Here is a 25,490-nt window from a genome sequence, read left to right on the forward strand (position 1 = left end):
TGTCGTGATGTATGGAAGTGAGAGCTGGACCATAAAGAAAGCAGACCGCCGAAGAATTGATGCCTTTGAATTGTGGTGCTGGAGGAGGCTCTTGAGAATCCCCTGGACTGCAAGGAGAACAAACCTATCAGTTCTAAAGGAAATCAACCCTGAGTGCTCACTGGAAGGACAGATCCTGAAGCTGAGGCTCCAGTACTTTGGCCATCTAATGAGAAGAAAAGACTCCCTGGAAAAGACCCTGATGTTGGGAAAGTGTGATGGCAAGAGGAGAAGGGGACGACCGAGGATGAGATGGCTGGACAGTGTCTGCGAAGCAACCAACATGAACCTGACACAACTCCGGGAGGCAGTAGAAGACAGGAGGGCCTGGCGTGCTCTGGTCCATGGGGTCACGAAGAGTCGGACACGACTAAACGACTAAACACACACGTGTTGTCATGTCGAAATCACTTAACCTTGGAAGTCTTGTTAGGGGTCACTGAGTATTACTAATATTTTTTCACCTGTACTCCTAACCCCAAGCAAGCAGCCTTGGGGTGTGATATATGTTCACACGGGTGCCAGTTGTTTTCCAGGATGGAGAGTGCGATGAGGACTGATGTGAGTGAAATACAATGAGAGAGCAAGTTCTTTGTTGTGATCTGTGTGAATGCACATGAGTGGGTTGCTCATCTGAAATGCAGCAAGAATTCCATCGTGTCTAAATGATTTGAAGAGTTCAAGGTTCTAGAATACTTGGGTAATGATCTGCTGACATGGGTATCTAGAGCACAGATGCTTGCAGCAATTATGCCAGAAGTGGAATGACTTTGAGAATCACAGGAAGGTAGATCAGCTTGTAATATAGGAGATCACTTGCAAAAAGGAGGTGGTAGTTTTGATTTTATTTTTGGAGTCTGAGATCAGAAATTCAATTCCCCATTGTGTCTCCTGGGAGAGGAGCAGACCTAGGTAGCCTTGGGCAAGTTGCATAGTCCCAGGGTGCCCCCAGAAGAAGTGAATGGTCAACCACTTCTGAGTATTCAGTAACTAGACAACCCTGGAAATGATTATAAGTCAGAATTGATAGCATGTAATTATCAAATTGCAGCAGCTGCTAATGCCTAATTTAGAATTTGAAAACTGCACTAATTGAGCCCACAATGTTGCCTGACATTAGGAAAATATCCTTTAGACATTCTAACTGGTTTTCTTGCATATTTTTTTTTTATTTTTACATCTTTAAGACTAACATTTATTTCAGCACGAGCTTTTGTGAAGTACTTTGTGGCATAGTCCTAAGAATATGTTCCTTGCTACCACTAGGTGTCAGTATGTTAAAGGCATTGTTAAAGGAAGGATGCTGCTGGAAACATGAAGATGAGTTTATAGTACTATATTTCAGATCCATGCTCACTTCACTGAGTTAAACTCTCTGAGGATTGGGAAGACATAAATGCTAATGTGTGGTGCATGGCTTTTTCAGCATCATAATATGATAACTTTGTAGACTGAATTGTGGAGTGTCCTTACTTGCAGCTGTTTTTGAGAGGGTTGGTTGGTTGGTTGGTTAATTTATATGCCGCCCACACTACCCAAAGGTCTCTGGGCGGCTTACAACATAATCATACAAGGCAGACAAAGCGAGATGAAGAAATGACTTCCATTGTCCAATACCATATATTCAAAACTGAATATGCAATGCATTAGAAAGCCACCATGTTCACATTAACACTTGCTTTACTTCTGAGTTACCAATAGAAACAGTGTTTAAACAGTGAGACTCAAGCAGGAATATCAACAGCCATTGTAACTTCTGGGAACAATTTGCCTGCCGGGCAGCAAAACCATTGTGTTTTATTCTGGATGGCTAGCTGTGTTCTTTTATACAAATTCTGGGCCCTTTTACCTTCACTCTTCTTCTGCCACCAGGGTTCCACAACAAGCTTGGCTTACACAAAGTACCAACCCAATACCAAACCTATCTGTCCTAGCTCTTTGACATTGCAAGTGTTCACTCCCCCACCTCAGGTTTTGGCTCACCAGGCAACCCTCAATTGTGCAATGTTTTGATTTCTATAGTTGTGTGCATTAAGCTGGGTAGTTTGGAGGGGAAAGCCTGTAAAGGGGAAAAATGAAGCACTGAAGCAACTAGATGTGGTAGCCATGAAGTGTGCAGAGCAGTTTGTTCCCCAGATGAAGAATACAGGCTTGATGATTTACTGGTAAATGGACAAGTACCCGGTAGATTACATTACGCCTAGCAACGCCCACTAGAATGAAGAGAAAATAGTGGGTCCTGGTTTTTTTGAAAATACAAGGATGATTGCAGCTCAGACATCTGCCTTTTGCCTTCACTTAAACTGAGCACTAGGATATAGAATGGAGGACATTCCACAATGTTGCATTAGAGTGCAAGACAGAATAAGTAACATTGTGGATGTGGTTTCCATGGAATTTTGATTTCCTCTTTTTTCATTAACATTTACACAGTACAGGACACCAGTAGTGTTTCTTCAGGTTACACAAATCCTTTCTCCCCATCCCATGCACTACTCCAAATTGCATATTGTAACATTCTGGAACATCAGTGACAACAAAAAATCTTTCGCCCAGGCTACTTCCAAATACTTTTCAGCAGCTTTTAAGTACCCAAGCACTATACTCAACCTTCCTGTTGACACAAACAGGATTTGAAAGCACTGGGAAATTGTGGCCTCCATCTTCATTTGGATACTGTTACAGCCCAGACAGTACTGTGTTATTTTTCATTTGGCAGAAATGAACAGTGGGGCTCTAATAATGACAATCCATTTACTGTTCAAGAATGGAACCCTTTTCTTATCCCATTGAGTGAGGAAGAGAAGACCAATCTTAAATGTGATGTAAATAGTTTTATTGAAGTTCCTGAAATATTGATTGTCCACACATTGTTCCTAAATCTGAGTCTGAGGAAGTGAAACCAGACTTGGAAGAGACCTGGGTACAGATTAATCAGGAACCCTCACCCATAACAACCCCAGAACTATACAGTATGTTCCCAAATATTTTTCTCTCACACACTTTTTAACCCATTTATCATGTTTTTTGCAGAATTGCCTCCCAAATGGTGGAAGATGTCACAGCATGTGATTTTCTACGCATATATATATCTTTCACTGGTGTGCTGCATTTTGTGATCGGCCAGTTGGAGGCAAATAAAGGCTTAATTTGCAAGTCTGGCTGCTGAAGCAGATGTCTCTGCAAAAGTCCTATTGCTAGGGGTGTGGTGGGTGGAGTATTGATCAGAGAAAACATGCTTAGTATCTAGTATGTCCTCAGGATCTGTGTCTGTATGTTGAAATTAACCTTGCTTTGCTCTGGATTCTATCACAAATTCCCATTGGGCTTTCTTGAGTAAATTAGCACTGCTGAGAAACTGAGAGGGCAATTGAAGGATGGCTTTTAGCAAATATTTGAGAACTGAACATGAATGATAAGAACTCAAGGTCTAGGAACCTATGGACTCAGATTACTGCAAAGGCAAACAGGACACAACTACCAAGAATGTAAGCTCAATTAATGGGAGCAGCAGCTTGGGCAAAAGGGTATCAGGAAAATTAGATAGAAGCCCATGGACATTTTTGATTATCCTTTTGTTGTCCTAAGCAAAAATTAGTTCTAACTTTTTAAAAAAAGAATAATTTAATTCCCTAAAAACAATACAATATAAGAAGAACTAACAAATTAAGAATGGAGACCATACATAAAATTAAAACAAATGAAGAAAAATAAGTATATGAGATTGATTTGTACGAAGCTTATCAAAATTAAACAAGTCTCTTATAGTCCAGTCCTGTGTCAATTAGCTCATCAGTAATTCCCACTGGTACATTTGGAGTCACTTTTACAAAAGTGTCAACAGAGCTGCAGCCTTAATAATAAATTTTTTTCCCAGATGTTTCACCTAGGGCCTCTACAGGCTTATTAAAAATCCAGTCTTGGGGTTTCAGCCAGATATGAAAGGAAGACAGGGGACTGGCTACACGTTAACTCTAAAACAAGTGACAGTTCAGAAATTTGGGGGAAAGGGATTAATGATGGGGTGAGCAATCAGATGGTACATTAGGTTATACCAGCTGCTGTTTGGGAGCAGTGTTGTTGCACGAGGAATGTAATCTCATCTACAGGCAAATAGGAATGGAATCTCATATTGCTTCATATGCTACAAAGTTTGCCCAGAATATTTCTTCATGTATATTTCATAGAATTGTGAGATGCCAGTTCTGAGTTCAATGGCTCAGATACTAGTCATCTAGACAGCAGGACTTCTAAAACTATAAAACCAATCACTTGCAAGGTCCCTCCCAGCTCTTCAGTTCTGTGATGATGATAAGTTTTTGAACTGCAGAGCTGGAAGGGACACTATGGATCATTACAACTCCCGACCTCTGGCTCAAGACCTAAACCACTGAGCTATCCAGCAATTCAAATATGATTATTTTAAGGAAATAAGGCTTCCAAGTGGCATACTTTTTATTTAGACTCATTTCTACTAGAATGTAATCAAGTGACCAAAGGACAGTTCAAGGATAAGTTGTTTGGGAGAGACAGAAAACAACAGGAACTAGGACAGGAACAAAAAACGAAAAATATCTAGAGCCTTCTGGTTTCTGTGTGTGTGACACTGCCAAAAGAAGTGGAAAAGTAAAATCCACAAATTTGTTTGCATTTGAAAGCAACACATGTGAAGTTGAGCATTAACAGCCATGTTGGTACACTGCAGGACAAATAAATACTTCTGGAAGTGACCTGTGTGCATGCCTTTCAGGAACCTGATTCATTGTATGATGTTTCCAAAATATAAACAAAAACAAGTTATGCTATACCCCAATTGAATGAGCAAAAAGTGCCAGGCAAAAAGAAAAGAAAAACAGAAAATAAAGAAGACAAGAATGTTGTGGCACCTTAAAGACTAACTGCTATGTTTTCATGTGAGCTTTCGTGGACAAGTCCACTTCCTCAGACTGCAAGAGTAGCTTCCGAATCACCACATCTCCACCAGTCATAGCAATCAGTAGTTCAGATTAGTCCCTAAAGGGGAATTGTTAATTTGCAGTATCTCTGATTTCTGCATGAAGCAGGACACTACAAGCCATGAAGCTCAAAAATGTAGATAAGCTTCAATCCAGAGGTGGCTTGTGGATAGGGACCACTTCACCCAAAATTTCAATAGGGTGCCCCCTGTCCTAGTCATAAATGATCATCATTTCCCTCATGCATGCGTAAAGGCAATAAAACACGTTAACACAAATCATCGTCAAAGTCATTGGCACGCTCGTGCCATCATGGTCCTATCAGAACCCTGTCTACTACTGATGCTGCTCTATCAGAAGATTAACCTTTCAGATCTATTTCCACACAGAAGAGAAGTAGACTGCCTCCTTCCTACCTCTCATATTTTTCCTCTTTCTATTTCTGTGTCCATCTCGGTTTTCCCTCCCTCTTCCCACATTCATACATTCCCCAGAACGTGTCTTTCCCCTTGCATATTTCTTGACAGTGATCAGCTTCCATTTCTCTCTCCTTCCTTTTCCATACGGTCCATGTATCTTGTTGATGCCGTTTACAGGTGGTATCAAATACAGCAACCAAGCTCTGTGGTCCTTTTAGTATAAGCGACATAGTGAAGAGGAACAGCGCTGGGCTCCACTGCCTCATGCTGGTGCAGCATGAAACTGATAGGACTTCTACAGAATTAATCAGTGAAAGAAATGGTGCATTCATCTGATCCAAACAACGACACTTATTGTAGGAACATTGTTATTTGTTATGAAAGATGCACTTTGTTGACTCACAAATCTTAGGAATCTAATGTGAGAGAAATCTTTAATGTCCTTTTGTCAATATCAGTTGGCCATAGGCAGAATTACCCCTAACTTTTAGTACTTTTGGGTGGGAAGTGCTGGTACCTAATAGAAACATCCAAACAGGCCCTAAATGACTTGAGTTCAAGCTACTTCAAAGACCACATCTCCCTATATAAGCCTGCCTGGGCTTTCAGATCCTTGGGGTGGGGGACTTTCTTTCAATCCCATCCCCACAGGAGCATTTGGTGAGGGCATGAGACAGGGTCTTCACTGTCACTGCTCCTAAACTATAGAACTCTTCTAATGGGAGGTAGGCTGGCCTTCTCTTTGCTATCTTGGTGCGAGGAGGCAAAGACCCTTGCCTTCAGGCAGCCTTTCTCTTAGTGACCACCTGTCTAAGAGGGGGTTCTTAACATAGATCTGTTGTATCTTTTGCTGTTTTAACTGTGTTTTTAAAAATGGTACTTAGGTACCAGTTTTAATATTATAGCTATTAATTTTTTAAAAAATAATAATTTATTGTTATTTATTTTTTAACACTGGAAGCTGCCTTGGATCTTACTTGGGGTGGGGAATTAAATAAATAATTAAATAAAGTTAAATAAATAACTTTCAGAGACAAATGGGGAATTACAATTAGTGCAAAATATAACTGCGTCCAGACATTGAAAAAACATCTTCCTAAAAACAACCATGTACAGGCTCTTAGACATATTTGGGCTCAACTCAAGATGCTGGTTTTGCCCTCACAGGCAAGACACGGCAAAGAGCATCCTGTTGTCTAGCAACCTTTTCTTCACAGTGAGCAAAGAGGTGTCCATGAGAAAACTAGCAATGTGACATGAGAGTGGAAGATCTCTCCTAATTTTGTCCCTTAGCAAGTGGTATTCTGAACCATGCTGCCTCTTATCCTTGAGGAGGTACAGTATAGGCTCATCATGATGAATAACCTTTGGTGGTTTCAGATCCCTCCATTTGTCTAATTCTTTTGCAAAACTAATTAAGCAGTTATCACCACATCTTGAACTTTTACAAACTTGTGTGTCAAGTCATTAAATTACCTTTAGGACAATGAGAAGACTTGACCAGTACATGCCAATTAACTGAATGTCAACAAAATACCACATAATAATAAAGATCTGTTAAAAATAACCTATAGCAAAGTGGTTTTGGGAAAAGGGATGGAATGCTCTAAGTAAGGTCTGCCCATTACACCTTTCCCATGAGATATTTCTTTCATCCTGACCCTCAACACCGTTTCAAGACGAAACAGTGTGTTTCAGGCAAAAGATTGTTAAGCTCTTTATACATACAATTATTGTGAACAAAGACCTCAAACACATTGATTTAAGAAACTTTATTTCTACCTTCTATTCCAGAATACAGTTCTACTGTTTTTCACCAGCAACCATCCTTTTCCTTGATTAAGGAGACAAATGTATTTCCCCCCCAGTTAGTCATGAACAGTTTGGGTAAACTAGGGTGGGACTGGACTGTATGAGTAAACACATAATTGCTTACTTTAACCTCACCCCAAATCTTTCAGTCTGGCTATATTAAGTATTAATATCACATATTGGAAATGTACGGTAATTTTTGGACTTCAACTTCCAGAATGTCTCATCTAGTATGAGGATTCTGGGAGCAGTAATCAAAAAAGTAAATTTTCCCATCTCAGATTAATACATTTATAAATTTGGCTGATTCCACTTCTGTTCCCACAACACAGATTCCCCACCACCACATTTACTTTACCATAAATGTCACAGTCTTCAAATGAATAGTTATGGGTATGGACCATTGTGTATAAAATCTTGAGCTCCAGGCTTGAAGTTAGCATATTCTGATTTCTGTCCTTTTGATTACAAATGCTAGTTCTGATCCTATCCCTTCATCTCTGTTGACATACTTTTCTGTACAGTGTCAGCCTGCAGTGACTGCAGTATTAGAGTTTACACCACATGCGTCAATGAGTACAGAAAATCAGGCAAAAAAAGAGAGGGGATAGGATCAGAACTGACTTCAGGACAAACAGAAAACCATAATAGCTATAGATTCCTTCAGCAAATAAGATGGCTACCTCAGGCAATCTGCAATGCTAAATCATAACAACTCTGAAAAGCCAGCAAAGCCCCTAATAAAGAGCACTTAACAAAATTAGTGTATGCAAAGGATTCTGGAGGTTGACTCACAAGTAAGAAGACAACTTTAATCTTGGCTATGCACTTATAATGTTCAGTTGTATAAATCACAAAACAGAAGGCTGTGTTATGCTCTCTGTTATCAACAGAAAGCACATAAGAGGCAATATTAATTTCAGTAAGAAACTGAGATAGTCAGTTCTCTTGCTCTGCTGAAAACTGAGCCATCAGAGTTCTTCCTTCTAAATACAGTATAGGTTTGCTCCCATACTAGTTTGGTGTTTTATTCTTATTCATTTTGGGGAAATATAGGTGTACCTACTGAGTTTTGTTGTTTCATGGAAGTTGAAAGATTTTACTGAGATGTTCCTCCTTGATGCTTCTGGGAATGGCTCTGGGAAGGGGAGAATGAGTGCTCTCTGCTGGTTAAACTCAAGACTTTATGTTTGATTTTTTCTCCATGATGTGAATGATGATGGGCTACATGCTGAGTGTTAGGTGCCTCTTGCCTCTCCTCTTCATGCTTGCTCTTCACTATGCTCTTCTGAGGGACTTCAGTAGTCTCAGTTGTTATCCCATGGACACTTGCTGTGTTATTAATCTGCAAAAATAAAACCAGATTCTAATATATTATACAGATGAACTCGAGTTGACAGACTTAGAGTGAAAACAAGCATACGATTTTAAGGATGAAACAGGTGTATTTTTCTTAAATTTCAAGTCCGTCAGCAAATCTACACCCAGTCTTACTATACCAGGATATAAACTTCTAAAGTAATTTGACTTGAGCAGCAACTGGCTCTTTCCGTTTTCAGAAGACGCTAGTTGTAAAGGACTGACTGGCTTTCTGTCTGTTGTAACAATAAGGAAACCACATCCACTTTCCACAGGGAGCTTGTAGATGGAGCTGATTGCCTGACTACTGTGGCTATCGCAAAGCCACCTCTCCACCCAATCTCCTAGAACAATGTTCATTTTTAAAGCTGTTAATAAAAGGTGATAAATAAATAATTACTTGAATAAATACGATAGCTGTTAGGGATTAGGGCAACTGAAAAATTCCACAAATTGCGGAGTATGTGGAGATCTACATTGGACCAGATATTCTGCATGCAAAAGAAGACAGGCCTCCTGTATCTTTAAACAGGTGTGTAGAAGGGGGATTTCAGCCACCTACAACTGCTGAAATCCTTCTGTTACATAACCATCAAAGGCGCACTCCTCCTCTTTTTTCACCATGTGGCTTAGATACCTTTAAGTATCTAAAGAGAACAAGAAAGGGGAGGTAAGGTATCCCACACAACCAAAACATTTATACCAGGCCCTGGAAGAAGCTGGATTTGTCTTAACTTTAGGCTTGGAAGAAATTATTTGGAACAAATATACTCTACTCCATGGCACTCCCTTTAAAAGCTACAAATATTGATTACTATTCAAAGTATAATTGACATGGTTTGAGAACATATTAAAAATGATTCATGATATCCCACTAACATTCATTCTCCTTTCTCAAGAGAAATACAGTAATCAGTAATCAGTCCCATCATCAGGCAGAGCAAGACAGCCACCTCATTTCACAGATACTGTAAGTGACCACAAAGTGTTTGGGTGATAGGACAGTGTGCGGGGCACTTGGCGGTCCTGCTGTCCTCAAGCATAATGAAAGAAGTGACAATATGGCCGCTGCTAAAATAAGATTCAAATGCTAGTGTCATAACACACCTATATATGGGAATGGGAGCAAGCACTACCATGTTATTTCTTCTCCCAATTAAATCTTGTGGGTCATGTATTAAAATGCCCCATTTCTGTCTTCTGCCCTTTCACTCCCACACGTCAGAATGTTATATTTAGAATTCTTCTAATATTCCCCATCAGAGGACCAGGCTGGGCAAGTGAAGTAAAGTCAAAGTTAAATATATACAGTTGTTCAAAAGAGAAAGGGTGAAGAACTCCTACCTCCTGGCTGCTGTTGGAATGGTACCAGGAACAATTGCCACAATAGTCCTTGCGGTATGTGTAGCGCACGGCTGCTTCAACATACGGTAAGTGCAGAAAACTATATGGCAACTGAATGTGGAAAGCCAGCCTGTTGCACCTGCAACCCCCAAGAGCAACAAAAGAAGGAAAAGGAAACAGAGCTGATGTCAGGAGAGTGTTATCTTGATCCATCCATGTGTATCGGGAATGAATGTAATCAGCCTGAATTGATCTGACACTTTATTTCAAAAGCAGAAAAAGACAAGAAAGGGCACGGCTTAATAGTACCGTATTTTTCGCACCATAAGATGCACTTTTTCCCCACAAAACAGGGGGGGTGGAAAGTCTGTGCGTCTTATGGAGCGAAGAAACCATATTATATTTTCCTGTTTTCTTCTCCTAAAAAATTGGTGCGTCTTATGGAAAGGTGCGTCTTATGGAGCGAAAAATAACGGTACCTCCCATCTGTTGCCACCAGTAAGTCTTTATATATTTCAGGCTTGTCCCAATTTTCACCCTGCAAATCTGTGCTGCTTGATGGTAAGAAGAATCACTCACACCACCCCTGTATTAGCTTTTCTGTCCTGGTGGTTCTTCAAAGCACCAAGGCTAAAGGCAACCAGGAACAAATAATAGAAGCACAGTGTCTTTTTTGGGGTGGGGAGGAACAAAAACAGCAACAATTTAATTTAGCTACCCATGCACCTGTGGTGGTGTACAATGAGGATAGAAGCAAACCGTGTGTGCAAAGGAAAGGAGAAAATAAGAAGAAATGCAAGCGGGAAGGAGGTTTGGATAGAGTCAGATGGTGTAATCCAACACTATTTCAGGGAGTAATTCAAACCTTTAAACTTTTAGATCATATAACCAAGAGTACCTTATTATCATGTTCTGTTCTCTTCCTTGTACCATTCTAATTACTTTTCATATACATTTATACAGAACTTCTTGAGGATTTCCTTTTGATCCCCTCAAACTCTTTCAAGATTGATTTCTCAGATTTGTTAGCATTTACACTGCATCTTTCCTCCAATGAACTCAAGGTAGTGTCCATGCCTCCCTTTCTCCCCACTTTATCCTTACAACAATCCAGTGAGGTCAAGTTAAGGGAGTCTGACTGGCCTGAGGTCACTCAGAGTTACTGAGTGATCAGATGGCTACCAAGGCATGTACTTTATTGCAACAGAACGGACGGCTTTAACTGGGAGCAACCTACCGTCTGCTGAGGAATTGCTCCAGCCCAGCCCCCAAAAGTAGAAGCCCAACAGCTGGACCAAAAAGATCCAGCACGACCATGGATTGGGTTTCGCTGGAGCATATGACTACCAAGAAATAGATAGCACTGGACTGTCCAAATTGTGATCCATTTCTCTGTGTGATCGCACCCTTCATTTCATGACTGGAACTCAAGTCTCCCAAGTCTTAGTCCAGCAATGTAATAATTTCACCACACTGGTCCTCAACATGCTGCTGACTGCTGGGTAACAGGCCTTCCAGTTCTTTTGTTCTATTTATTGCAACTTAACCTGACTGGTCCATGGTTTTCACAGCCTAGGACTCATGGGAAGCAGATGCATAAGACATCACCATCTCCAAATGGTCTTGCTATGAAAATAAATTACTGTACGTTCTGTTGGAATGGTTATTGCCTTATCTTATTCAGTGAATTTTAAATGCACCTTTAACGGACATTGCTCCCCAGTCCCCACCCACAACTTCTTTATTCTCTCCCCCCCTCTTTTTTATTTATTTAACCAGGAAAAATCCATAGAAAGAAATAAAGATGGAACAGGCACACTCTGACATATAACTGCTATCAAGGGGAATCCTCTGTCTAGAAATACCTTCTAGCACTGACCTGTCATAAATAAGGAAGTCATCTTTGTCCCCATCTAGAATATGCCAAACATCAGGTTCCCAGATCTGTTGTTGGTAGACAGGAATGCTTTCAGGTGCATGCCTTTTGAGCTCCCAGTACATTGCTCTGGAAAAAGGAGTCTTCTCATTTACAATCATGAAGTTGACACCGTTCACCCCTTCATCAGAGAGCTTCTTCTGCAAGCCGCCAAGGCTGGTGATGGGAGGAGCAATAATAAGCAATATTTAGGGAAATGAAGTGCACAGATGTAAACATCCTCCCAGTCCTTGCTCTCTGTATATACAATTTATTTGTTTCTTAAATTTCTACTCTTCACCATCTAGTGGTGATGCCACTACTGGTTTCCAGTAGGACATAATCATACATATAAAACAACAACCCTCCCCTATCCACACTACCATATAGGATGCAATTCTGTACATCTGAATCTCTTTACATTTATGTTCCACAACCCCTATTATGTATACATTTATATCATATCTGAGGAGGTTTTTTATATTTTTAATTTGATAACAACAGAACAGAAATTTCCAAAGATAAGTCAGGAGACTATGCGAATCAGCACACCAAGACGTTAAGACTCTGATTCAACAAGTATTGTCCAAATTAAACAAAGTTTGTCAATGAATACATGATAGAACATTCCTCCCTAGTTTTAAGTGATGTGAACTGTCAGTGTGTGGTTCTGAATTTACAAACAATATAAACAGAAACTATACTGGAGTCAAAATGCCCTTTACTGTTTATCCAACAGTTCTTTGTAGTTGAGATTTTTTTTCACACGGAGCAATATTCCAGATTCTTTCCATCCAGATGCAGGTACTGAGACCCTTTAAAGCAGGGGTGTCCAACCTTTCACCTTCCCTGGGCCACATTATAAGATGAAAATTTGGTTTGGGGCACACATACATTTGGTTTGGGCCGCATGGGGGGGCAGCCCTAGCCGTCCTCTGCAGCCCCGCTCCAAGTGCGCTTACTGGCAGCTGCGATCTCAGACAGCAGAGGCTGCCAGCTTCGACTCCGGCGGGTTTATGGGGCTGGGAGGGGGTCCATCTATTGATGGGGATGGCACAATGCAGTCACGCAGCCCCCCTGTCCCCTCCCCTCCCACTCCTTCCTTCCTTCCCTCTCTCCCCCTCTACTGCTGTGACATGCCCCGGCCACATTCCGTCCGCAAGCGCCGGCAGTGTATCTTGAAACTTTGGAATTTCTTTAAAAATAAAAAATTGCACTGGGCTGCATTATGAGCTGACCTGGGCTGCATGAGGCCCTTGGGCTGCGGGTTGGACAAGCCTGATCTAAAGCTTTCCAATGCTCTGTAATTTCTAGGCACACAGCTCCAGTTATTAGCAAAATCATGCTATTATGTAGCAACATCTTATTGCTGTAGAAGAACCAGTAGAGCAGAGCAAAATATTCCTTTAACTGCATATTCCGTCCATTACTTTCTGAACTGCTTTGGTTACTTTTTCCCCCAAAAGGAGTCCATTTTTGGACAGTGGAACCACATATGCACCAGGGAAGCTTTTCTCCTGAAAGATATTCTCACTACATAGCTATTACGGTGATCATCGTTGCTAAATAGGTAAACAATATTTGAAGTTATTCTTCAACTCTAACTCATGAAATATATTATATCTACCTTCAGTACATGTATGATAGCTTGTCTGCTACATCCAAGGTTTCAATGCACAAATCATTGGATTGGGATGTATAGGTGGCAGTTTCCTGTAATATTTGACTAATAATCCATTCAGTTCCATTTTTCCCAACAGAGAGCTTAGTGGCAAAGATGTGATTTGGGATATTGTTTTTGAATTCAAAAACAGATCTTGGAAGTTACTGATGGATTATCGCTATCACTCCCTGAATCCCCTAACCAAAATAGCTGCTAGTGATATTTTGAAGCTCTGAATAGCCAACTGATAGTACTACCTGTTTTGGGATAGTGTTCCACCTGACTGAGGAAAGAAACGGAAAAGATGGCCAGCTTCACATTTAGGATACCCATCAAATCAATTCTGAAGGATAATAACATGTCTTTTACTACTTCAGTCTCCTCTACATCTACTTACGAAGTTGCCCATTTTTCCCCCTGCTTTTGCCCCGATGCCACATTTACAGCTCTTGAACCAGGTGATCTTCCCTACAGAGTAAACTCACCTGGCAGCCTGCTTGAGACAGAACTGTCAGCTGGCTTTCAACAGCGCCACCACTTTCACTTGGCCCTCCAGCCCAGTCATTGGGGCTGTCCCATTAATCTTCCAGAGTGGGGCAGGCTGGCATATCCGGGTCCTGTTCTCAGCCATTTCTGTTCCTGTTGTAGCAATCACCAGTCCCAACAGCAAGACTGATGTGGCTGAGGGCAAGAAGGCCATCCTGGCCAACTCCCCAGCCTGCAGTAGAAAATAACAGCATTAAGAAACTTCTGCAGCAATTCATGGCAGATCTACAAGCCTACATAGATTTCATCTTCTTTTTTGCTAAACAGTGTTAGGATGGTTATGCTTAGTTCCACGTCCTAATACGCAGTCTTCAAAATCAGTCAGTGAGCAATGGATGTATTATAGACACAGTCACACTGAGCACCACCCAAGCTTTCACCTGGAGCCCAGCTAAACTCAGATGATGTGTTATTCTAATGCTGCACTTAAAAAACTGTAAGCAAGATAAGCTTCTATGTTCTGCATAACTCTTCATTAGAAAAATGTGGTCTAAAAAGTGAGGATAGGGGAGTAAGGAAATAATCACATTTGAGTCAGATGTTATGTCCATTGTTTTTAAATGCAGAGTGATATCACAGCAAGATGGAGTTTTCAGACTGATCTCAAGAGAAGACCAGAATCCTCCTAGCAAATGTTCCACAGCCAGAGTGTCCCAGTGTCTGCCTTAACGGTCTCCAGTATGTGGTTATGCAAGCTAGAGGCTGCAGTGCCGAAAACAAGAGCAGCTTCCATTTATATGAAGGGTTAGTGCACAAGAGGTGGAAAAAAAACGACATGTGGAACAGACCATTCTGCACACAAATAATAAGCTGCAGAATACTCTTGAAATATGTCAAAGGATCAATTTATATATAGGCTCTCCTCTCTCTGAAGATAAAAAGTCTGACTGGGAACCCTACAGATCTGTCAACTGTTTTGAGTGAGACAACACAGGGCTGTTTGTTGGCTTATGCCAGACATACATGGAGTAAGATAGCAAACTCACTATCTTCAGTCCTGCAATCTGTCAACATAAAATCTCTATTTATTTTTGTCAGGGATCCCTCACAGCTAATCAATGAGGTGATAAGCTTGTGCTTACCTTGTGTTACTCAGTCTGCAGTGTGTGTGTGTGTGTGTGTGTGTGTGTGTGTGTGTGTGTGTGTGAATCATATGACAATACAAAAAAAGCACAAAGAAAATTAACAGTATGATTACATGTACATATTTTAATTTGGTCTGTGAGTTTACTCCTTAGCAAGAATTTTTATGATTGTGTGTCAGCGAGAAGCGTTGCTATCTTTCCTTTTGCCTGCTAAATTATATTGTTTATTTATTGTTTACACTACATCCTGCCTTCTCTCCAGTGACTCAAGGCAGCATAAATGGTTCTCTTTCTCCTCGTTGTATCATCCAATATTTAATAGATGAAAATAAGGGCTGTGTTTGAGTGAACAGGTAGACGTTTGGGTCTGGAGTCTGGCAGGGAAACAAAGGTCAGAACTACACATTTGCCTCAACCCAGTGTCAATGTGAAGCAACATTTGTTGCTTCACATGACATACGTTTTCCTCCGCTTTAATATAGTGTGCATTGGGCACCATTTTAAAACACATTAAGGTTTCAGCTGGGCAAGAGAGCCCTTCCTCTTCCACAGGGCTTGCTTGTCCAGTGGGCAGCTGTATGACAGAAGCAGCCATGTCTTCAAGGGACTGCGGAGACCCCTGCTGCTACAGCTACTGCCACTCCCCAGCTGTTACCGCAGTCCAAAAGGTTGCCAGACAGGCAAGTCCTGAAAAGGAGGAACAACAGCTTGCTCCAAGTGTGGTGAAAACAGAGGTGCTGAAACTGACTCCCTGGGAGAAATCAAAGTCACTGAGCAGCCAGTGCTGGGAGGCTACACAACTACTTCACCACTGGCCACCTAGCATTGTTCTTGCTTGCATGCAGCCAGTGACTCTGTTTTTTGCCACATTAAAACATACAGTATATGTGATAGGAGCCATTTTGCTCTGGATTGTGGATAATCCAAAGTAAAAAACTTACTATGGTATATCTCCAATATGTAGTTGCATCCAATGTGGCTTAGCAGCAAATGGTGAGACTCATACCATATAAACTCAGATATGCCAGCAGCAGCAAGGGGGAATCTAAAAATGCATTGAAACAGATAGCACCAGCAAAGAACATGACACAGCAGAAGCGTGTTGTGTCTTATACACAAGACAGATACAGGCACTATATTGCATTTATACCAATCAGGATGGAGGGAATTCCAGCCATTAACTTCTCTCTAAATCTCTTTGCTCTCTACAAAGTCCATTCTCCTCTCGACACTCCCATATGTAACGTAGAGACATTTTATACTGATCAATTTTCAAAATAGCAATTGGCGAAAGGAGGTTCATGGGATGCCTGTTATGAAACACAGCTCTTTTGCAACTTGCCTCTCTCGTGATTTCGAAGAGTTCCCCATCATCACATTATGCTTTATTTTCAGTCTTCTCATCTGCAATCTGCAAGTTTTAAGCATTCTATGCTACTATTAACCAGGAGTCTTGTGACACTTTAATGGTGCCACAAAGTTTTGTCTGGCAAGCAGTATGTTGCTGTGGACTTTAGCTTGCTTCTTCAGATGCCATCTGAAGAATCTAAAGAAGTACTGTACACTGCTTTACTTTTTGCTGCAGCAGACTAATATGGTTATTAAATTGTGTGCATAATGGTTTAAATTTATTTCAAAAGCGACAGCCCCATCCTAAATTAAAATTTTCTGAATTTCCAGCTGTCTGATGAAAAACATACCCATAACAGTGAGCAAAAATCAATCACATGATTCAACGATATCAAATGAAACTCTTTGCAGACATATTTGGAATGTTATTATTTTGATCCCAGCAAGTAGACCAAACATGGGAAGTGATGTCATTTGTTGAAACCTAGCTTGCCTAGATATAACTCTTCTACTTTAATCACAAAGAGACAAGTATTATTGTATTTTCTGGAATGAGGCCAAGCAACAGCTCATATGTTTTTAACACCATTACAAGCAACTGTACTGAGTCCCATTTAGAGTCGCTTTTACTCACCGCCATTACATGGGCTGTGTATAAGCCCCAGCTTTAGTGTAATATTCCCTTTTCATATCCTCCTTATCTGCTGACTTTCAAGAAGTCAAACACAAATAATGGGACAGCAAAGAACCCCATTATGCTTATTCTGTGTGGACCTTCTCATGCACAGAAGCTAGTCAAATGGCGGATGTCACCTCGCCAGAATTGTGCCTTTTCCAAAAATTACCAATACTGTATATTGTTTTAGGAAGCAGTAGTGTTTCTTCCTTCTGCAGACCCTGGTTCTTTGTGATCCCCCTCCACATGATCCCAACGAGAGCCAGATATTGTGACTACCTGCCAAACACAAATGTGGTAAAAACTGACACAGCTCCCCTCTCCCACCAACATCCCTTTGCACCCAATATTCCCAACAAAGTGATACTCTGCCTTTTTCCTGGTGACTCTTGATGTTGTTCTACTTTGTTCCAGCAGAAACTTTGGACTATCCTGATGCTGCTGCAGTGCCTCTGCCCTCCCTTCCCCAGTCTGCCCCCTAGTATAATTCACTCCTCCTCTCGGGTCTCTCCACCCAGAATGGGCTGGGGACAAGGGAGCGATTGGTTAAGGGATAGCCTCAGATGTCCCCAGAGAATTCAATAGCAATACACATTGTGTTTATTACTACCAGTCACACACTGATACTTGTTTTTCATTCAGAAACATCACATGCAGTAGCTGAAGAAATACCATGCAGTGCCAGGCAATGCATGTTGAAAAACATTACCATCTTCAACTATGAGAGCACGTCTGTCTAGCATCCAGATATTGCCATAGTATATATGCAATATGCTGTTTTAGTTGAAATGGTACAAAATATATATTCAATTAAAAAGTATATTAGATATTCACTGTAGCATGTATACAGAAGCAGGAGGAGACAGGACAGGGGCAACAAAGGGGATTTTCTTTCTTTTCTTTGTGATTTTTCTTAAAGGTCAGGTTGAGGACCTGTCTGCAGCTGAATCTACTGCTGGCCACTTCTGGGAGGAAGTTTTCAATTTAAAATTTGTTATAAGTCATGCAGTGCAGCAGTGCTGCCCTATTATATAGTGTAATTTCCCCCCTACTGTACTTCTTTTGCCCCCTACCCCCCAGAATAAATTATTTAGTTTGCCAGTATCATGAAGTGACTGTCTTCTTAGGCCAGCGGTCCCCAACGGTTTTTAGTCTACGGACCGGCTGGGGAAGGCGGGGCACCCCCTGTGCTCACGCGCCTGTGCAAACGGTGACACAGCGCTCGCACAGGTGTGCTGGAGCGTGAGCACAGGCGCAAACAGGCTGTGTGGGGGTGAGTGTGTATGGGAAGTGGGGTGGGAGATCTGTCTTGGTGGCCCAGTCCAGCTCAGGCCACGGACAAGTATCGGGCTGCGGACCGGGGGTTGGGGACCTCTGTCTTAGGCCACTTCATAATATGGGAAATTTACAGTGAAAGGAGAAGTTAGACATGACAGAGTGGCAAAATTAGTACACTGGTCATTATGCAAAAAATATAGCTTACCAGTCTCCAAAAATCCATGGGAACATCAGGTAGAGATGAGGAAGTCAAGAACTTGTGGGATTTCGGGATCCAAACCGATAGACACCTTGAAGGGAGTGATTGGTAAACATAGTAGTAATAGAATGAAAAAATGTCTGGATCATTGATATTGCAATTCCAGGGGATGTCAGAGTTGAAAATAAAGAATTGGAAAAATTAAATAAGTACAGAGACCTAGCAATTGAAACATCTCACCTCTGGAAGAAATACGCTTCAGTGGTCCCCGTAGTCATTGGGGCTTTGGGAACAATATCAAGAAATTTCACACAATACTATAAGCAGTTGCAGATCTCAGAAATCACAGCATCAGAGCTCAAAAACACCAGCAATATTAGGAACAGCATATGTAGTGCACTGATATTTAACAGATACCTAGGTTTTCAGTTAAAACTTGTATCTGTTATATAATACCAGTCAATGTTTTTATAATTTTGACTGTGCCTGGTGGTATTTAATCATCATCATCATCACCATCATCTTTAATTCTTGTTGGAGAAACTGAAAGTATAAGCACATAAATCATTAATATGACACACAAATACAAAACATCACATGAAAACGAGAGCTAGAAAACGACATGAATATAATTTGTACAAAATTGTACCTCATTAAACATAAGTTGTGTGTGTGGGGAAAAGGGAACATATATTCATATAATTATTATTAATGAGAAGGCTGACGCTGCAATTAACTTATAAACCTTCTTAGATAGGCTTAATAGCTGAATCTTGTATTCTGAGTTCTGACTACGTTTTTCCAAATACTGTAGTTTCTGTACTTATTATTAAGATAAACGAAAGCAGAGAATGACTTTTTGCACAAATATGTTGATATGAAAGACATTGATACTTTCATAGCCCTCTTAGACAGTTCCAGAAAATCTGTTTGTAGGAGAGCCCAGAAATTTGGAAAGGACTGTTCATTGAATTGCAGTTTCAGAGCACCATTTATGGATATTTCTATGAGCTTGTCTTCCTTTGCTGCTTCCAGTTTTTGCTTACATCAGGAATGGGGAAATATTCACAGAACCTATGCTGAAAATCTTCCAAATTTCATGCAGTAAGTGATGTGTCCTCCTCAGACAACTCGTCATCGATGGAACCAAGAAAATTTGTGAGGCTTGGAAATGTCTCATAGTTTTGGTTCCATAGGAAATTATGCCACAGTTCCAACTTTCTGCTAACTGCTTCAATCTTATATTCAACTTGAAAAATTATAAATTTTTTATCCTTCAAGTTCAGCATATTAAAATAGGTTAAGATATCTGATATACAGTGGTGCCTTGACTGTGAATGTCCCGACTTACAACCAATTTGAGTTACGACCAGCTCTGGCCGCAACGACTTGCATCGACTTGCGACTGGAGCTTCCAGTTCCGATTGGAAAAAAGGCAAGGAAAAAGGCAGGGAATTCAAACTATTAACTGTTGGTGGCGAAGAGGGTGTGTCCTTGTAGGTCTTTCACCCCAGCGGTTAGAGAGTGTGCAATTGGAGGAGGCTTCGGACTGCCTGGTAAGGTGCGGCTTTCTGCTTTTTAAAAACTGCCTGTTCTGGGTGGGTTTTGCAGCATGGTTTTGGGATGGAGGGGTTATGTTTCTGTGCTGTGATGGGTTTTGCAGTCTTTGTTTTTTTGGGGGGGTTCGCATTTCCAATTGATCTTGCAGAGTTTGTTTGCTTTTTTGTGTTTTTTGTTTTGTTTTCATTTTTTGCATTTCCGATGAGTCTTGAAGGGTTTGTTTACTTTTGTTTTCTGTTTTCCTTTGGCCGGAACGAATTAATTGTGTTTCTGATAGGTCTTGCAGTATCGTTGTTGTTGTTTTTTGTGATTCCCACCCCACCCAATGCATTCCTATGGGAAATGGTGCTTCGACTTACAAACCTTTCGAGTTACGACCATCTTCTGGAGTTCATAAGTCAAGGCACCACTGTATATACTAATTTAACTAACTAGGAAAACTCTGTCCAACGATTGCTGATGTGAAATTGCTTCTCCATGAGGAATAATCTTAATTCCCAAAAACGAGACAAAACTTTACCTTGTAATAGCTAACAAACTTCACAGTGTAGCAAAAGTTGGTGGTGTTCATTGTCAATACATTTGTAAAGCTGTTCAGAAAATCTTGAATTCAGTTATTTGCTTTTTATAAAATTGACAATGTTGACTGATTTATTTAAGGTCTGCTTTAGTTTTTCTGGTATCTTCTTAGCAACTAGAGCTTCCCGATGTATGCAGCAATGGTACCAAGTCGCAAATGATATGATTTCCCAAATTCATGCTAGAAGTCCAGTAAGCTTTCCATACGTTGCTTGTGACCCGTCTGTGCTAATTCCAAAGCATTTCAACCAATTTCATGAGATGTTATAAACTCATCCAAGATGTTAACTACTACGTCAGCTGTAGTGTGTACCAACAAGGAGATGAACAGTATGTCAAAAAACATTTTTGTCATGCTCATATCTAACATAGCACAGTAATGTTTGTTATATCTCTGCTTTTGTCCAACTGTGGTGCAAAGTAGGGGGGCATGTGAATTATCGTGTTTCCCCGAAAATAAGGCAGGGTCTTATATAAATTTTGCTCCAAAAAACGCATTAGGGCTTATTTTCAGGGGATGTTTTATTTTTTTCATACACAAAACTCTACATTTATTCAGATGCAGTCATGTCATCTTCTTCTGGTTGCTGCACAATGGTGGAGGGTGGGGTTTCGCTTAACTGGGGCTTATTTTTGGGTTAGGGCTTATACAGTATTACAAGCATCTTGAAAAATCATACTAGGGCTTATTTTCAAGTTAAGGCTTATTTTCAAGGAAACAGGGTATTTTAAATAATTGTTCCTTGATATTGGCAGACAAACCAATAATTTGCTTCTTAACTGTGTCATTTGACAAAGGTGTTAACAAAAGGTTCTTGGCAATGTTCTTGTTTATCAATGCAGAAACCATATAGTTCTTCAGCTATAGTGGCAATACTTTTTAAAAGGACTAGAAGAAGCTTCATTCTGTCATCCAGAGTAGAGCTTTGGTCTAGATGGGCAGGGTAGAAATATAAATAAATAAATAAATAAATAAATAAATAAATAAATAAATAAATAAATAAATAAATAAATAAATAAATAAATAATTTTTGCTTGAACAGGATGCACCATCAACACCATCAGTTCTTTACATTTCAGATTCAGCCAGTGATCCAAACTGAGGCTCAGCCAAAATGTATTGTTGTGTAATAATATTGAGGAGTCACTTTACCCAACAATAACCAAATGGTTTTATTAGCAGAAATCAAAGAAACATGATCACAAAGTTTATCCAAATACTCACTCACACTGTCACTTGACTGGCTCTGACTCAAGAGTTTCCTGCAGTTTTGACTGCACAGTAGCAAGAAATGTCACGTGCTGTCTCTCAGCCACTCAGCATCATTCACTTACATGTTCTCATCATGTGCAGAAATATCAGTTATTTGCTATCAATTATTTTCATAACCAAGTTTTCCTTTTGTTTGCTTTTAACCGAGGTGGTAGATTAGAAAAGCCAAGTTTTACACAAAGAAGCAAGGTAAATTAAGATTTTGTGCTACGTTTCCTTTCTTCCTATTATAACTGCAAAAGATTATAACATTTCTTAAAGGCTTCACGGACCCCATATGAGGACATTGCAGCCCCTTGGGGTTCCTCTGAGGTTATGGCACCGGCAATACCATTCCAACAGAAGAGCATGAAAGGAGTTTGATGGTGGAAAGTTTGGAGGAAAGTTAGTGGCACTTTAGAAGCTACCTGAGCTCAGTGGCAAACAGAATAGTTGCTGGCTGAATAGCAGTCAAGTGTTTTAAAACTATATATCCCATTTGATTCCTTTTAAGACAGAGACAAGACATGAGAATTAACGCGGATTGAAGAAGAGTTCTGAGTAGGCACGCCTGAGAACATTAATATTTTTCTTCTTTTGAGGTAGAGAACAAAAATATCAGGCAATAAATTATTACTTTTATTTATCGTTTCTCAGAGTGGAATTTGATCTTTTTAGTATTTGTATACTTACTGTTTTTAGCTTCAAATATAGACTTTTAATGATATGAGGGGGTGCTGATAAGTATTGAGCCTTTCCCACAAAAAACTGAGCTAGGAAGACATAAATTGCAGGGTATATTGGCCAATTTGTCTGTATTCAATGGTGCAAAAATCAACTACAGTACCTAGGATTTTAACTTATCTTTCATGTTCAGGTCCAAAGTGAACATGGCAGCACCTCCAGAAAAGTACAATGTAGAAAAGCATAGGACCATAATCAAGTTCCTGTTTCTCCAAGGGAAAGGTGCAAAGCAGATCCATGATGAAATGTCACAAACTATGGGTGACAGTGGCCCTTCATATGCAACAGTTACATACATACATACAAACCTTTATTGGAAAGTACAGAATGCTTAAATCAACAGAAAAGCTGTGGAGAGTAATAAACCATGACCGAATTAAGTTGGGAAAAGTGGTGCAACTATGAACTATGCCTGGGAGATAGCCTCTCTGATTTGAATTGCGGTATGTAAAAAACAAGCAACATAGGTAGTGACATGGTTAATTTTCCCCTAGACTAAGCAGACCTTGGCCTTATCAGAGCGACCATGAAAACCAGAGAGCAGTGGATCTAAAAATCTTGCTCGTGGCCTATTATAAAAGGGGCGATCCAAAAGAACATGAGAAACTGTTTCAATGGCATCTTGACTGCAGGGGCATTGTCTGAGATTATGTGGGACTCTACAGTATCTACCAAGTAAAATAGCCGACGGTAGTACATTGAATCTTGCCAGCATTAATGCTCTTCTTTGGTGGGGATCAGTTAAAAAGGAGAAATAGGGAGCTAGAAGCCCTGGCTTCAGGAGTAGACCCAAATGACTAGGGGAACAAGTTTTCCGAGCTGCCTCAGTCAGATGTTGGAATTGGATGTCTAACAGTCTGCTTTTGATTGATTGAAATAGTGCCGAAGGAGAGGACAGGTAGAATGTGTCCAAGGAAATTCCTAAGGACATGATTTTCTTCTGAATCATGGTCAACCATTGGGAAGCGTGATGATCCGTCAGCATCAAAAAGGTAAAAGAGTTCTGGTTAGAATTGAATAAAAGGCAGAGCCAGAACTTAAAGGTTGAGAACCAAGCGTGAGTTTCCAACAATAGCAATCCAGTTTTCATGCATATGCAACAGTTAAACGTTGGGTTGTCAATTTTAAAACTGGCCATTTTGATGTTGAAAGTGAGAAACCCAGTGGAAGGCCTGTTTCTTTCTCTGTGCTTGCAAATGTGAAAGCCATCCATGACGTGATCATGGAAGACCGCCGAATATCAGCTATATACAGTATCTGTGAATATCACGAGAGAGAGTGGTGCCATTATCCACAATGACTTAGAAATAAGAAAGCTGGCAGCAAAGTGGATCCCCAAATTTTTGACAACCGAACTAAAGAGGAAACGTGTGATATCATCAGTGGCTGTTTTGGAACATTTTGCAAGAAATGAGTCAGATTTCCTGGGCAAACTGGTGATGAGACATGGATCTACTGTTATGATCCTGAGACAAAAGAACAGTCTAAGGAATGGAGGCACAGTCGTTCCCCCAGGCCAAAGACGTTCCGAGTGCAAAGATCGGTGCAGAAGCAAATGGCAACAGTTTTTTGGGATAAGAAGGGAGTTCTACTGGTGGACTACCTCCAACAGGGTTCAACCATCAATGCAAAATATTACTGTGCTTTATTGACTAAGTTGAGGCAAAACATCAAGGAAAGCTCTCCAAAGGTGTCATCCTGTTGCACGACAACACCTTGTCACACACTGCAGGTGAAATAATTAGGAAACTGACCTCCTTAGGCTTTCAAGTGATGCCCCATCCACCCTATTCTCCCGACCTAGCTCCTTCTGACTATTATCTGTTCCCCAGACTCAAAGAACACCTAAAGAGACAACGATTTGAGGGTGTTCTGGAGGCAACTAATGGTGCAAATGAGTAGTTACGCCAGCAGTCAGAAGAATTTTATTTGCAGGGACTTCAGAAGCTGCAGGACAGATGTTGCACTGACTTCCTGAGGGAATATGTAGAATAGTGTGGCAGTTACAGCTTCCTAGGTCAATTTTTTCTGGGATAGGCTGAATACTTCTCAGCACCCCCTCGTATAAACCACATTGGGTGATTTTCAAGGAGAGAGGCAGGATAAAAATATTTTGAATAAATAAATAATAAATATACTTAATTGAAAAGGAATAGATAGGTGAGATGATCTGGGTGAGCAATTTGTTTTCTTGGGTAAAGGAACTGAATTGATATTCAGGCATGTGAATTTTTTTCATGTACAGTACTTAATGAAAAAAAAACTAAGTTTTCTCTGCCCAAGCAGTCCCTACACTCTGAAACGGCAACCATCTCCTAGGGGCGAATGACGCTGCTCCCCCAACTTCAAACTCATGTGACCCAGACTGCTCTGAAAGCGATGCTTTTTTTTCACCAGCTAAACAACATCCAGCCGTCAGGACTCTCCTTGGCTGCCCGCCACCGACCTCGCTTTGCAGAGATGCGCGCTCACATTTTTCACCGCACACCACCTCGCGCATCCCTCTCGCCTTACCCACATTTCCCACCGAGAATGTCCACTCCCATATACAGTACTAGTCAGTGCACGGCACGGTGTTTCAAATTTTTTTTTTTAAGCTTACGAAGGCGAGAAGAAAGATTCCTCTTCCAAGCTGTCCTTGCCACACAGCTTGCGCCACCACAGCGTCTCATTTCCCCACCTCTCTCTCTCCCCCCCCCCCGCAATCTAAGACTG

The 25,490-nt window shown here is 40.7% G+C and overlaps 1 protein-coding gene across 2 annotated transcripts; it reads right to left on the reverse strand.

Moving 5' to 3' along the window:
* Positions 1-7,170: 7,170 nt before the first annotated feature.
* Positions 7,171-18,347, reverse strand: LOC110073780 (selenoprotein Pb-like). Of its 2 annotated transcripts, XM_072997543.2 has the most exons (6): positions 17,536-18,347; positions 16,079-16,182; positions 13,992-14,224; positions 11,808-12,020; positions 9,929-10,067; positions 7,171-8,570 (listed from the first exon to the last, which is right to left on the reverse strand). In XM_072997543.2, exons 3-6 carry the CDS (start codon positions 14,204-14,206, stop codon positions 8,325-8,327), a joined length of 813 nt encoding a protein of 270 aa, XP_072853644.2. In that variant the 5' UTR covers positions 14,207-14,224; positions 16,079-16,182; positions 17,536-18,347; the 3' UTR covers positions 7,171-8,324. The 2 variants fall into 2 exon arrangements, with proteins under 2 accessions (XP_072853644.2, XP_020639022.3); XM_020783363.3 differs by lacking the exon at positions 16,079-16,182.
* Positions 18,348-25,490: the final 7,143 nt, after the last annotated feature.

The sequence above is a fragment of the Pogona vitticeps genome, chromosome 4, assembly GCF_051106095.1.
Source record: "Pogona vitticeps strain Pit_001003342236 chromosome 4, PviZW2.1, whole genome shotgun sequence".
NCBI classification, from domain to species: Eukaryota; Metazoa; Chordata; class Lepidosauria; order Squamata; family Agamidae; genus Pogona; species Pogona vitticeps.